General features: G+C 35.9%; 1 protein-coding gene across 1 annotated transcript in view; it reads left to right on the top strand.

The window, feature by feature from the left end:
* csmd3b (CUB and Sushi multiple domains 3b) overlaps positions 1-15186 on the top strand; it is a 355638-nt gene that overhangs the window by 246269 nt on the left and 94183 nt on the right. The window contains exons 11-12 of the mRNA XM_017423975.2: positions 285-388; positions 1238-1350. Of these exons, the coding sequence (XP_017279464.1) occupies positions 285-388; positions 1238-1350 (217 nt within the window). The remainder of the gene's footprint in view (positions 1-284; positions 389-1237; positions 1351-15186) is intronic.

The raw sequence follows: 15186 nt of genomic DNA on the forward strand, positions 1-15186 counted from the left end.
CAATACAATCACTCCTAAAAATAAACAGTGCCCTCAAGACAGTGACAGTAAAATTTCAACAAATAACACTTGTTTTTATTTTTTTGTACTGGAATCTACAAATAAAATATCAGAAAGTGCGCTAAGATCAAAGGGTTTTGTTTTAAACTGGACAGTTCTTGTGACTTTGCTTTTACTTCTCCTGAAATTCAAATGCGGATATCACTTTTGGACTTAACTAAAAATTCTGCAGCTTCAAATTGACATGTAAATGTAATTTGTGTGTGTGTGTTTCTTATTCTTAGGTGATCCAGATCAACTTCGAGGAGTTTGACCTGGAGATAGCATATGATACCCTAACAATAGGTGATGGGGGGGAGGTGGGAGACCCCACCACTATTTTACAGGTGTAAGTATTACTTTGTGCTGTTACTATTACTATGTCTTGATCAGTTTTTCACCTAAAATGTGTTTATTAAGACAGAACTGAGACAAACCTTTGATTCTAGGTGTTTCTGTATTGATTCATGTACACATGTGGGAACTTTATATACTGACACTGTCATTTGGTGGTGGTTTTCAGATCTAACTAGTTTTGCTGAGACAATATGTTTCAAAAGGAAAAAAATATTGTAACTGAAATGTAGCAGATTGTTGGCTGTAACACGCAATTCACTTTTACAGCGACCAGCTGTCCATGACAAGCAGCAGTGTTGCTGTCAGTCTAAGTCTTTTATCACATGTTAAAGTGTTCATAGCAAAAGCTACTCATTCTTATATATATTTTTACTATTGCTTTTTTTATACAGTCCACTTTATTCTTGGCATCGGCCTTTCAAAATCCTTCATCTACTTCGTCATACCTAGTCGAATCATAAAACAGCAGGCTGCATCACGTGTGGTTGTTTTTTTTTGTTTTTTTTTAACTATTCTTGACTTCAGAAAAAGAAAACGGATGCTGACCTTTTACAAAGTGATTTTTGTTCAGTTTGTAGATGGTCTTTATTAGCTTCAGTTTGCAAATGGAACTGGAAGTTTCAAAGAAAGAATAAAAAAAGACTAAAGAGTGCATGTGCCTTCTGGAGGCAGCCTCCTGCGACGCATCCAGCTTCCAGTCTGGTGTGTTCCAGCAATTTGTTCATACTCAGAGCAGCACTTGAAAATGATTACAGCTATGATTGCAGGGATGGAAATGATATTTTTTTGTAATGGTAATTATGATGACAATGATTTAATAGTTGCGTATTTTGTGTTCCAGCCTATCAGGTAGTTTTGTGCCCGACCTGATCGTCAGTATGACCCACCAGATGTGGCTGCACCTACAGTCAGACGAGAGTGTCGGATCCATAGGATTTAAGATCAACTATAAAGGTAAGAAATGGGCATGCACTTCAAAAGAAAAAAAGGTAAAATAAAATGAGGAATTACAGCATTGTTGTAAATAAATGGACACATTTACAAAGCAGCTAAATTGAGATATTTTCAGGGAACTTGCATTTGTTGAATTTTGTTGTTATTTGCAAATGCAAATAGCAGCTACAGCACTACAGCTAGCAAGCAGACAGCTGTGGCACTTTTAGTGCAGCCTTGGGCACATCTGGCAGGAATATCACAATATTTCTGCCAGGATAACAACATTTCTACAGAACCCACTTTAAAAGATCTGAGCTATCACTTTAAATATTTCCTCCAGATATAGACAGATTTTCTATCTGTCAGAGGATTATAAAGTTACATTTCTTATTCATTTTCATAGGTTTGTTCCTGCTGCTGTGTTTAGCTAAAATAATTTGGAACAATTTCAGACACTTTAAAAGCTTTATGAAGATTGATGTCTCAAAACAAAACAAAAACCTACAAAATTAAATGGAACAATAACATATTTTAATCAAACAAGAAATCTGTGAATATCTAATTTGTTAGATCATTGTGACATTTTAAAAATAAACACTCAACTAGCCACACCTGACCTTTATCCTCATGTCAGTAAAGAACAAAGTGTTTTTTCTGTTCTGTCAATTCAGCTCCTGGCGCACTTAAAATATTAACCTTTCCAGATTCGGCTGTTTGATAGATGTAGTCGTCATTTGATCACATTCCATGAAACATGGTGCAGAGCTTTGCTGCACAAATTAACTTTGTGTGCCTCATTTAAGTGTCATCATCTGTGGATTTATTGTCATAATGAGGTCAGCGTGCTGCGTCTGTTAATGCGAGAAGCTCCAAATGTGCTGTGACAGTGACATACTGTATTGCCCTTTTACCGTTCTTGAGATTCAGTGTTCGAGTGATGGAGTGAGGACACAATGATTATTAAAAATAATTTCAAAATTATTGAAAAAGATTTGTATCCACGCTATATTTTCTTGCATTTAAAGACATTTAAATGATGTAGTATTCTCTAGTGAAGTGAGTAGAAAAACACATTTTAAAAAAATTGCAAGAAGTTAATTTGAAATTAATCAGGGACATCTGAATAGAAGCTCCACAATATTGGCTTATATTCTAATTATTTGCTTTTGTTTGTTTATCCCATAGAGATTGATAGAGAAATTTGCTTGAAAAAACACAGTTTTCATGCATGCCTGCTTGTTCTGGTTATTATCTGCCATGGAAGGCAAAGTGTGTGCGTTTGTCTGTAGCGTGAGCAAAATATCTCTGTATGGTTTTTAATGACATTCTCAGAAAGTAAACATTAGATTCATATCTAATGATTACAACCCAATTCAAGATGGCTACCATAGCCAAGCAAACCTATTAAACACAAACATGGCTATAAGTCTGCTGATTTTACAGATACTGAGCTAGAATTTGTGTTGGGAGTAGCTGAAACTAATACCCAACACAGACTCAGAGCACTAACTGATTGTGCTAGATCTGTTTTCAACATTTTGTCATTAACTATTGGAGTCAACTATATCTGTCAGCTAAATATCTAATGAACCACTGCACCTTTTAATGAACCTCTCACTGAATCATGTAGGATGTAAACAAACAAAAAAAAAATTCAAAATTTGGAGTCATCCCTAATTGATATTAGTCACCCTAATCAGCTAATGGACACTAGCCAACTCAAAAATGGCTATAACTGAGTGAAATTTACAGATATTGAGCTAAATTTTGGTGTGGTAGTAGCTGAGAGTCATTCACAACACTTACTGTAAGTGCAAACACATCTCCTGAGATTTCACAGTATCACATGGCATTTTAAATAGCACCACTTACAAGGTTCGACTGACACACCGGCAACTTTCTCTCTTCCCAACACAAGGTAATTTAAATTTAAAACCTTTTAATGTTCAATAATGTGGTTCCACAAATAAAGTTAAACTGAAACAATCCTATCTGCATTTGCAATTTTTAAAAATTTACAAAAATCTAAATTCGAGATCAAAATTAAAGTAAAAGAACCTATTAGTTTTTTTTAGCACTTAGATTACAAATTACTCAGATGCAAATGTTATTTCAGATTGTTTTGATAAAGTATCTTTGTCATAACAAAAGTTTAAGCTTTTTTTTTGTTTGCACAAGTTATTAACAAAAAAAATTTTTGGAAGTGAGGATTTGATTGGTCAGATGATTACTGTAAATAAAATAAATTCGTAAAATACCACATAGAAGCTCAATCAGTGTGATGGAATTAGCTTTAAGTTTTTTTTTTCTCAAGTCACTCATCATTACTCAGTTTGACTCGCACCGTTGTGGGTGGTCAGATGAATAAAATGGCCATCCTAATTGCAACATATTACACTAACTAGCAGTTCCCTTTATTACTCATCATTTAAATGTGGTCCCCTCCTTAATCTGTAGTCACCCACACTGAGTCAGAGCGCAGCAGGCAGTGGGGCTGAAAGCAAAGAAGCTTTCAAATTGAGCAGGAGGAAGCATAAAGTCTGGGAAGGAGCGAGACAAACGCCTGGTGTGGCAGCTGGATTTCTCTCAAACCCCTGCAGCCGCTACACAAAACTGAAGCTTAAAACCTCGTCTTTTCAGCTGTATTTATGCATTAGGATCCCTTCTTTTTCCTGAAAAACAAGTTGAAATGTTGAAAAAAAGGTGCTCATCCATAGTCATCTAGACATATGCTGCGTCAGCTGTAAATGGTAAAAAAATAATAATGTTTGAATCAACCAGAATCGTACTAAACTTTTAGTTGTTTAGAGGATAAGAAACATGCAAAAGAAGCAGCTTTAAACCGTGAAGCTGGCAATGCATTTTGCAACCCCACCATCACAGCTTGGCCCAAAAATAGAAAAAATCAATTTGACTGATGTAGCTAACATCATCTGCATATTGTGCAAGGCCACAAAGACAAAGGCGCTGATGTGAAATACTTTTTTAATGCATCTTTAATGCACTGCCATATATCTCAATCTGAAATGTGCCTTTAGGATAGGAGTGCCACAAAAAAGCCTGTTAAAAATGAGAAAAAAAGGAGCAAATGTTAGGATTATTATCATCAATATCATTGACTGTTTGTTTATTATTATTATTATTATTATTATTATTATTTTATTTATTTTTTATTATTATTATTGAATGACAACCCAAACTGTCAATCCATGTATGACATTCATTTGTTTGTTTTTTGTTCACAAATGTATTTATAATTTAAAAATAAACATTTGTTTCAGACTTGCATTTGTAGCATCAATATCAGAATAAGCTGTTTGGCGTTGGCAGAGAAGATCTAGCAAGTTTTTATTGGGCGAAACCTGCATACTCAACTCTGTTCAACCCACAAACACATTTTCTTTACAAATGTGGCACCATTTCAGGGGAAATAAACAGGTTTTAAAAGATTTATTGCAAAGAAGCATTCTTATAGTAATTACATAAATGACAAAACACAAATTCTCCCACTTTTTGGGCTATGTTTATGTTGGTTTTTGTGTTTCAGTATCCACTTTATTCTTTAACAAATAGAAGTCTCAATATCTCATGATGCTTCGCAGTGCAAACGCTTATTCTTTTCCAACAAAACTATTAAACAATTACCCAGACGAATGAATGTGATTTTCTTGCTCAAACCCAAAAAACTATGAAAAGTTGTGTCAACAGTCAGTGCAGGATAAATGTGTTTGTCTCACAGTGGCTGGCTTCATCGCCCACAAGATTTACTATGAAGGTGGGTGGTTATGTGAGATGTATGTGAGGTTTTGGTGTGTGGGGTTGTGTGTGTGTATTTTGACAAATTTAAGAGGGTGAAAAGGGACAGGCAGGCTATGTGTGTGTGTTCCTAAAGCTACATCCTTGGACCTTGGCTATGAAATATAAACATTATCAGTAGTTCCAGCCTTGCTGCCAAATCACCTGAGCATCACACATTGGATGTGTGTTTCTGTTTAAGTGCATGTGTGTTAGACAGGTCTTCCATCTGTGAGCCAACCAAGCTCTACCAACAAGTCACTCACCTCTTTCACTCCGAGCATTCTCCCTCAGTTGCTTTCGCTCTCTGTCTCTGCGAGTCCCATTTTTCCTCATTAGACATCTGTCTATCCACCGTCCTCTGGTTGCCTTTCCGTCTGTCAGTTGCTCTCTAATGTGGTGTTGTTTGGCTCCACGCTCTCTCCCCTTTTTCTGTCTCTCAACACATTTTCAGTATCAGAAATTTCCTATCCTTACTGTTGTTTGTCAAATGACCTGCACTACATCCTTTTTTTTCTTTCTTTTTTTTACTCACAGTCTGACTCTGTTGCCACAATTCTCTCGATCTATGTCTGTGTTTCTTTCTTTTTCTTGTCATCATTCATCTATTATTAAAGCCAAGGCCACCACCCTGGAGCTCTTTGTTGCAACTCCTGTTGCAAGGCATACAGATCACACTCATGCGCAAATGCGTTTGCTTTCACACTTTAGAAGGACAATAATTAGATTAAATATTTACATTTATGGAATCCGACCTTACTGAAATCTAGCTTTGAACCTTTAAATGTTGTTACTCAAAATTGGGATTTAAGTCTACACATTGTGACTGCGTTAAATGAATGGTGTCTCCACGAGTACTTTTAGCTTATATAAACACACACACACACACACAGTCACATGGTCTAGACTAGACTGTCTGCTGTCTGTTTTAGTCTATCATGAACAATGGCATAGATTAAAATGAGCATGTCGACATCATTGTAGTAGTTTACATTAAAGTTTCAGTGAGTTTCTCTCCCCAATGTGAATACTTACATGTCTTCTGATCTTAAGCTGTACATCTGCCACAGGTTTATCTGATGTGACAATGAGGTATTGTTTGTGTTTGGTTGTTGAGGTATAAAAAGAAATTTAAAAAATACAGCTTTAAACTCCTTCAAAGCAAAGTTTGCCTTAAAAGGAACCCACACTTAAAAGATTTATCATCCATAATATTCTCTAATTGACATCTTTCTGCTAAATTATGTTGTTAAAAACAAACTTTTTTTAAAATTATTTTTAAATTCTCAAGTATATCACTGATCTTTAACTGCAGTGCCCAGTGCAGATATCATTATGTGTTGATGTTGACACAAAACAGCCACTCGAGAATCATCTTCAGTGAGGTTACAACTTTTAAAGGCCACCTTGAAGAGCACTGAATAAATGCCAGCTGGTGCTGCTTTTGGTTTTAGTTTCCAAACCAGAGGCAACAAGGGGAGTAAAGCAAATCTTAAGAGCTTTGCAAGATAACAAAGGTAACAAAGGGAGGTTCTTAAAGAGTGTTTCCAGAAGGTTTTACGGTTCTAAGTATAACAGGTGGCAGTCATGTGCTCTGAAATGTATTGGACACATGTATTCCTTTGTGTTTTGTTTTCTTTAAACAATTATTACCCCATCTTACCTTAAATTACACCCGAAAATTACAGAAGTTGAACCACGGTTCCATCCCTAATGAGTAACTTGGACTTGACCAAGTTTGTTTGCAATGCACTGGTCAAACACTATGTATTAATTCATTTTGCCATGTAAAATATAGAAAATGTATATATATATATATTTTTTTTTTTTACCATGTAAGATAAAAGCCTTTTTCACAAACTTCAGTCCCTTTGATGTTTTTTTTTTGTTTTTTTTTTTTTGCTGTTGTCTACATAAAGTATTCATTTAAGGCACCCTTCCAAATGGATGACAACCTCACTGCAACATAAAACCTCAGGAAGAATATGAATGCTCTGCAGGGTCTTGGAAAGGTCTCCAGATGCATATAAAGAATGAAGGAGGCTCTCCTCCGTGTGCTAGATCCAGGATGGTTTTGAGCATGCACAACACTTCTGGAGCAAGGTCATAGCGGTTTATTATTGTGGTGGCAAAGTATCAAGGTCTTGGGTGGAGTGTAGGGAAGTGTGGTGGCAGATCTCATGCCTAGGCTACAAACATGATTGTGACAACCTGACACCAATGTGATGCCTGCGGTACTCGCATGGTGTGATCTTCTTGTGAGTAGCTGCATTCGGCTGCGGCTCAAGAAAATCTTCCATTAGGAGCTGAGGCTGCAGGGAAACATTGGGAATGTGGAATTAAGCAGGTAAATTAAAATATGGTGAGTTCTAAAAGCATAGCAGCAGCATCATAATTGCCTTAACAATGAAGAAGGTTTTCGAAATTTGAAGCTATCCAGTCACATTCTAATATGTTGTATTGGTTTTGGAGGCTGTAGCATGGTTGTCATCCAGTTTGAAGAAGAAGCAAGAAACCTAGTCTACAGCTGAAAGCAAGCAACGTGTTTAACTTCAACAGCTGATGATACAAGATGTAGTTCCTTTGCCAATATTGAAACAGCGTTTGTACAAACATTGACTTTGCTTCCCTCTCTCCTTCTTACTTCTGGTGTTCATTTTGTTTTTAGTTTTTTTCACAACGTCTTTATTGTTATTGTGCTAAGGTTAAAAATATGACCAGATAAACATCACATTTTTTCACTGTTGTTGTTAAGTAACACCCATAATTGTGAGGTGAACAACAATGGCAGGGTATGAGTGGAAGAATCATATTTAAATTTTGATAAACACAGACATCTTAAAAACACATCCACGCAGTGAATGCCAGTTTTAATCTAACATCAAAACAAATTACACCTTCATTTTATGCTCTTTTTTGGGGTGTTATTTGTTAGTTATTTTGTCTGAAACTTTGTTTTACTTTGCTTCATTTTTACAACCCCTTTCCAGAAAACTCAATCAGCTGATTGGTCAAAGTGCAAGATGGTTTCTCGTTCTTTGTTTGAGATGTGCCAAACTAGCCACCAGGCATACATTATGCAAATTCCTTTCATGATAATGTTGTTAAGTAAAGGGAGAAAACGGGCAGCTTCAGGCAGTTCAGGATAAATGGTTTCTGTGGGAATGAGTAATTCCCTTTTGTGTGAACTTTGTAATACTGAAGACAATTCTTCAACAAAAACCTGTAGAACAACCTAAGGGAAAGGGAGAAACAAAACAAAAAAATTATATAACGTCCTATTTTGATGAGAACATATTAAGTCTAATAATACACAGAATACATAGATGTTTGCCTAGTTTTATCATAATAACAAATTTTAGGTAGTGTTTGGAAAAGGCCAAATCAAACCCTGAATAAGTCATTAAAAAGTTAAAAAATGTCAGATTTTTTTTTCATAGATTATTATTTTAGTTTCTATCTACTATATATATATTTATATATGTATATATGTACATTTCCTGGTGCTTCATTCTTGTTTGTGATAGACGAGCGCACAATATCACATAAGTGGAGGATTTTGTCTGTTCAGTAATGTTAAGAATGTGAATAAATGCCGTCATTAAATTTGAATGGACACCTTTATACAACAGACAGAAGATATACAGGTACTGGATTTTCTGGATCCGTGCACGCTTTTAGATAATACTCTCAGTAAAATCTATCACAGAATGGAATGTGTTATTAAATTCACCAGTCAGATTCTCACTTTAAGGTAGAGAGAGGTTTGTTGTGTGGTCAGCAGCTATTTTAGTCCCGCTTCTGTTTTTTTTTTCTTTTTTTTTTGTGATCAGCGATTTGATCCCTCAGGACCTACACCAGTATTCCATCATCACCACCTCATCTTACTTTGGAGATTTTAAGTGCTGCACCAGAGTGGGGATTTAAAACACCACCCTTGCTCTCTATAATTTAAAGGCAACCGCTGCCAGTTGGATTGATGCAGGAATCAACTCTCAGGAAAAAAAAAAAAATGCTGCAGCTTCACTCTGGAGTAGTAGATAATTCCTGCCATTTGAAACAGACACAGGTGCCCATTTGCCCTCGCTCACCCACTATTCACTGAAGCATTGTTTTGACAAGGGATGTGGCCATTAAAGACACCTCAGATTGATTGGACTGCCAAGGAGACAGCAGTGTGTGATGAATCTTTTGAAATGCCAGTCTTGAGGTCTGTGCAATGAGATATAAGAGCTATCAGTCAGAACTGGTCCAAACTGGATAATATGGCTCCTTTGTTACATACATGAAGTAAGATAAAAGAATTATTATTGTTATTTAAAGTACAGTATGTATGGATAATGAATAAGCTAAAACCTTTCTGTCTGACCCTTTGAGCATGTTTAGATTGAAAACACATCTAAAGCACTTTCAAAATGTCTACAGATATCAACGCTAAAATCGAGCTAAATTTGAGCTAAATTTGGTCTAAAAGTAAAAGTTTATTATACAATTAGACTTCAAATAGGCATCTGCATATAACCAAGATTGGGGACTGAAGCCTATATATCATTCTAATATTTCTTATATGCTACTGAGCTGCATAAAAATGTCAACTAAGCCCTTCCACCATCTCTCATGGTATAAATCAAGCTTCAGTTTGTAATTCATGCTGAAGAATTGCACATTTTTCTTTCAATAAGTTCAGCTCTCTTTTACAGTGTGCCAAAGCTGTTTTGTTGCCAGCGCACAACCTACAAGGTCGGATATTTCTGTGGCATGTTAAATGAAATGACATATTGTTTTGTGTCTTCTCTTAGATAATCATGAACTGAGAAATATACTTTTGTATTAACGACTGAGCTATTGTCTCATTTTCAAGTCTCACTTGAACAAAGTAATGAGAGTTAAAAATGAACTTGAATTCTGTCGTAATTTTTTTTTTTTTTAATCTGTGTTTAAAAACTGAAGTTTTACGGACTAACGCGCTTGGGGAAACAGCAGTCTAAATTTAGAGATTAGTAGTAAGTAAAGTCTATTTCTATTACACCTTTCAGGGATAAAACAATCACAAATACAATAAAATAAAATGGCGCAAAGTCAGAGAAATTACATCAAAAAGCACTCAAGAAATAACATCAACTCAAATAAAACAAATGGGCTTGCTGTTATAAAAATATCTAAAAAACTGTCTAAATCAAAAAGTGTTTAAAGGAACCAACACTGCTTTTACAATTTAAAAACAACCAAGGTTCACTATAGTTGAGGTGCAACAGCTTGAAAAGATTGAACCTCCCAGGTTTTAAATTGGGTTCAAGGAACTACTAATAACCTCTGATTAGAACGCCTGAGGGCCCAAGCTAAAGTGGAGGTTCAGGGCTACAACTAGACTCTGCGTTAAAATCTCATTTGTTGCTCCAAGGGACATGATAGCACTAATGATTGCTTGCATGTTAAGTATTTTTTTAATATGATGGCCCTCTTGAAACTACTGAAAGTGTCATTATTTGCTTGACGTGTCATCCATTTCTATTGAAACACATACCAGTGCGAACAGCAAGATTGAGAGCTTGTTTCCGGTAATGAGTCATTCCTGCAATCCCCGGCTTAAATTCATCATTCTAACACTATCCCATCATTCTGTGTTATATAACGCTGTTGTTGGCGACTACAGAGTGCAGCACACACATCAAGTGCCTAATTCACAACCAGTTAGCAAAGAGGGCAAAACGTAGTCATCTCATGACAAATGTTTTTATCCCTTTCCCTTTTTCTACATGCTAGATATTACAAGGTTAGTGCAGGTTATCTGCAGGTCATTTATAGTGTAAATTTACAAATTGTCACATACATTTGTGTGGTAAAAGATCAATTTAAATATATCATCAATGATTTAGAATATGTGCTTTTTAGATATTGTTGCATTCTCTTCTTTTATCCTGTTTTCTCACTTCATCAGAACCCCATCACTGATTCCTGCGTCAGCCCTTACTTTCAAGATCTGCTTTTTATAGTTTAATATGTGATGTGATTTTATAGGAGGGAAAGGGTGTCAAGGTGGATTTTTACTGCACTGCTGACCTCTGGTTCAAAGGGTCTTTAGTGTTTGTGTGTGTGTCTGTACAGCCACTTGTGTTGAATTTATGCCTCCTTGCATTTGCTTGTTCAGCCATATGTCGTCATCTATTTACTATTATCTCTTCAAGCACATTTCTGGAATGAATTTAACTGAAATTTTGCATCACTCTTTTGGTTTTCCTTTTGTTTCCCTCTAGTTGTCAGGATTTGGGTTTTTCTTTAAGTTTCTTTAGTATTGGGTTTATTGTTTCATGTTTCTATAGTTCTGTTTTATTTCTTTAGTTTTATGTTATAAGTATTTATATAGTTTTTGCTCCCTGTTGCTTCATTTTTCCTCTGTTCATTTCTTGTCAACCTGCCTCACCACTCACACCTGTCCCTTGTTACCAATCAGTCACCTGTTTCCACCTCCTCGTTACCCTCAGTCTTTAAAACCTGGTCTTCCTCACTTACTGGTTCATTGTCACATTCATGTGCTTCAGTTTTCTTTGTGTCGCACCACTCGTGTTACTGCAATCCTAGACTTTGTAAGTTTTTGTTATTTAGATTTTGTTTCAAATAAGTTAGTTTTTTCCTGGAGCTCATTACGAGTCTGCATATTGGGTTCAACTCACTTACCCACAACACTAGTTTTTGCTTGTTTTTTTTGTTTGTTTTTTGTCCAACTTTTTCTCCTTATTGCAAGAGAATTGATGAAGCCTTGCTAAAAACCAAAACTATGTATCCAAATCTGTAAATTGTGCAAGAATGCCAGAGAGTAACATCCAAGATTTTAAACCTGATTTGCAGTTCGAACATCTGAAAACTGATTTTTCTCCTTTTTACCTTCAACAGTGCTGCTGTTTTATTATCAAAACATTAAAAAATGTCATTTTGATCAGCTGAGAGCTGAAAATGGAGACCATATTAGCTCACTTATTATGATGTTATAATTTTAGGTTTATATTGTATTGACAGACAGAAATGCATTATTTAACACTAATATTATTTTACATGGCTTCAGAACACTATCTATGCTGACATCAACATCTTAAAGGATGGAGCTGAAGTCATATTTGTAAAAGAAAAATGACAGTTGTTCAACATGACTTGATTTCTAACGTGAAATGCTGTGCAGACAGATTGTACATGGTCTTATAATATGGTAGTATTTGTGCAGTTTGTTAGCTCCTGGGTCTGAGGGAGCCTGGTTGTTGCACACACATAGGTCCTGTATTGTGGAAGTTTGTGTGGCTTCCTAGCTCAGTTAGAAACAAATGTAAATGTTTGTAAAGTTTTCAATTTTAGACCAAATTTAGTCCAGTTTTAGCCTAGAAATCTAGGAATAGTATAGATGTCATTTACACTTCTTTTTTTGTTTTTAGTTCAACATACTGCATGGGAATATGACATATTTCCTGGTGTTTGATCCATGCACAAATGTATAAGCTTTATGTATTATGTTTTAAAAAAATGCTTGGTATACATACTTGCAGAATTATTTTTTTATGAATGTGGATTAATGATTTTACTTCACTACCCCATCCATGCTTAGTCATACCATAAAACTACTGCACAGTTACAGCAACAGCTGGACACACTTGAAATAGAGGGTATTTCGATTTGTTTTGCATGTTGTTATCACTTCCATTCTAAACCAGTACTCCTACAGGACCAGTGAAGCTTATTAATTTTTATTAAATGTGCTAACATGGTGGTTGCCATCGTACAGCAATAAAACCTGGTGTTTAATTTAACTGTAAATATAACAGAACACATAATGTGTTGGCAAACATACATTTTGTAATTTTATTATTACAGACAGTTTTATTGTACAAAGTTTTTCCGAGTGTATTTCTTTCCATTGAAAAGCTCTTTTTGATATTGCGTTTGTCTGTGTTCTCAGTCCCGCAGTCCAAGAACCGAACATGACTGTTCTAATTACACAGAACTAAACATTCTCTTCAAAGCGTCTGAGGCAGTATGAAATATGAAGTCATGAAATATTAATTTACAACCTAACGGCAGATGTGGTTCGGATTTCTGGTCAATAACCCGAGTATTGGGTTAAAGAGCCAAAGCCGGTTGCTTTCTTCGGAGCGGGTGTGCATACACGTGTGCTCCAGAGGTAACCTGTGAAGGGCAGGGCCTACTTAATCACAGCAGTGTAAATGGAATTTCATTTTCTACTCATGAATTATTGACTTGTATAATATTCCGTCCGGCCATGGATATTGAAAGGCTATATTTCCCATTTATTCAGTGAAAATCCATTGTTAAATTGAAACTGTTACTCTCATTAAAACTTAACAATAAATTACATTCATTTCAACTTGTGCATGCCATTTGGTACAGAGGAGATAAATATATAAATGTAATGGACAGTGATTTACTAGGCAATAGTACTCCGGACATACAAGATGCTGTTTTCACTGGTAATGAATTATTTGAAAAGCTCATTGAGAGGGAGCACCAGATGGTTTAGCGCTCATTAGGCTCTTTGTGTTTACTTTAAGCAGAGCTGATGTTTGAAAAATGCTGCTTTAACCTTTTCTAAGTAGAGTCTAGGCAGGCTTTAATTGGTGTACTTTCTTGCTTTGATATTGCACGGTGTATTTAGGCTAGATGTGCACTCGCTTTTATTTAGTGTTCATTTAGAGTTTTGGACATGTTTTCAGGATGGGGGAGAAGCTTCTGTAAGTTCTTAATGGAGGTAAAATGACAAGAATGCCCCAAAGATGTGGGTGTCCTGTTCTCTCAACTGTACTTTCTGCACAGATGATTGCAGGAATTTTTCTGAGGACATGTACATTGTGAAACTCACTGACAATGTTAGAATTATAGACGTAATAGGAGGTCATAAGACAGAGTCCAGGAGGCATTTTTCCAGCAGACTGGCGTGATGTATTTCTGCACTGTAATGTGTCCAGATCAAAGAAAGAAGCCAAGTTATTATCTGCCTTCCTGAAGTTCAATTTACAAAGAGTTATGGGTATTCAGGAGTTACACTTTTGAAGTTAAAACATTTCTTTGCACTTTATGTAACAAGTTCAAACAGATGCAATCTGATGGGAGCCAAAAAAAAAAAGAAAAAATATATTTCCAGCTCTCGCCTCCCATCAAATCAGTCGTCAAAGACTCATCAGTGTCCTGGATTTTGAGCTCAACAGAGGCAGAAATAAATGTCAGCATAACGAATGGGATCATTTCCATTCTACAAAGCATCCTGTCTGATATCTACAGTGTGAACAAGTCAATTTGAGCCCCTCCTTTTAGGTCAAAGATTCAAGAAACTGTGGTGTAATTACACTGGATGAAGTTCTCATTTCTTCCTCACTCTGCTCCAGAGTACTAATGGCCTTTTCACTCAATCGCTCTTCTTCTGCGGCTATTGTTGCTGTGTTACATTATTGTTCTGTGCAGTTTAATGTGGTTAATGCATCTTGGTTTTTGTTTTTGGAACATTGCAAAGATTGAAGAGGAGGCAGCAGGGTTTTTTTGCATATATTAAACATTAGTCTATGCAAACCACGCATTCAGCATTCCATCTCAATCCTTAATGTCGCCTTAAAATCAATTTCAAAATGCTCACAAAGGAGAAACAGCCAACAAGCTTTTTTTTTTTCTCCAATCTCATTATCCCTCCCAAAATCTAATACCTTCTGCTCTTTGTAGGCGGTTGTGCATTTACTTTTTTATTATGTGTGCATGTGTGCTTTTTTTGTGTGTTTGCGCTTCTGTGGTTTCATGCTAACATACGTATTCCCAGGAACAATATGCTGTGAACATGATTGAATATTATAGAACCGAATGGAATGGGGTTCGGTGTGCAATAGCAAACACAAAAATTGAAAATGCAGCCCCTCACACATTTACTCAGTTTCTCAAACACACACACACTCTTTAAGGGCCCTAATCCCCTTTCAAAATCTGTCAGCCTTGTTGTTACAAATACAACAGGATTATTTGTGAGTATCTGTGTGTGTGATGTGTGTATGTATCAAAAGCAGAGACTGACTGTGG

The sequence above is a fragment of the Kryptolebias marmoratus genome, linkage group LG5 (assembly GCF_001649575.2).
Source record: "Kryptolebias marmoratus isolate JLee-2015 linkage group LG5, ASM164957v2, whole genome shotgun sequence".
NCBI classification, from domain to species: Eukaryota; Metazoa; Chordata; class Actinopteri; order Cyprinodontiformes; family Rivulidae; genus Kryptolebias; species Kryptolebias marmoratus.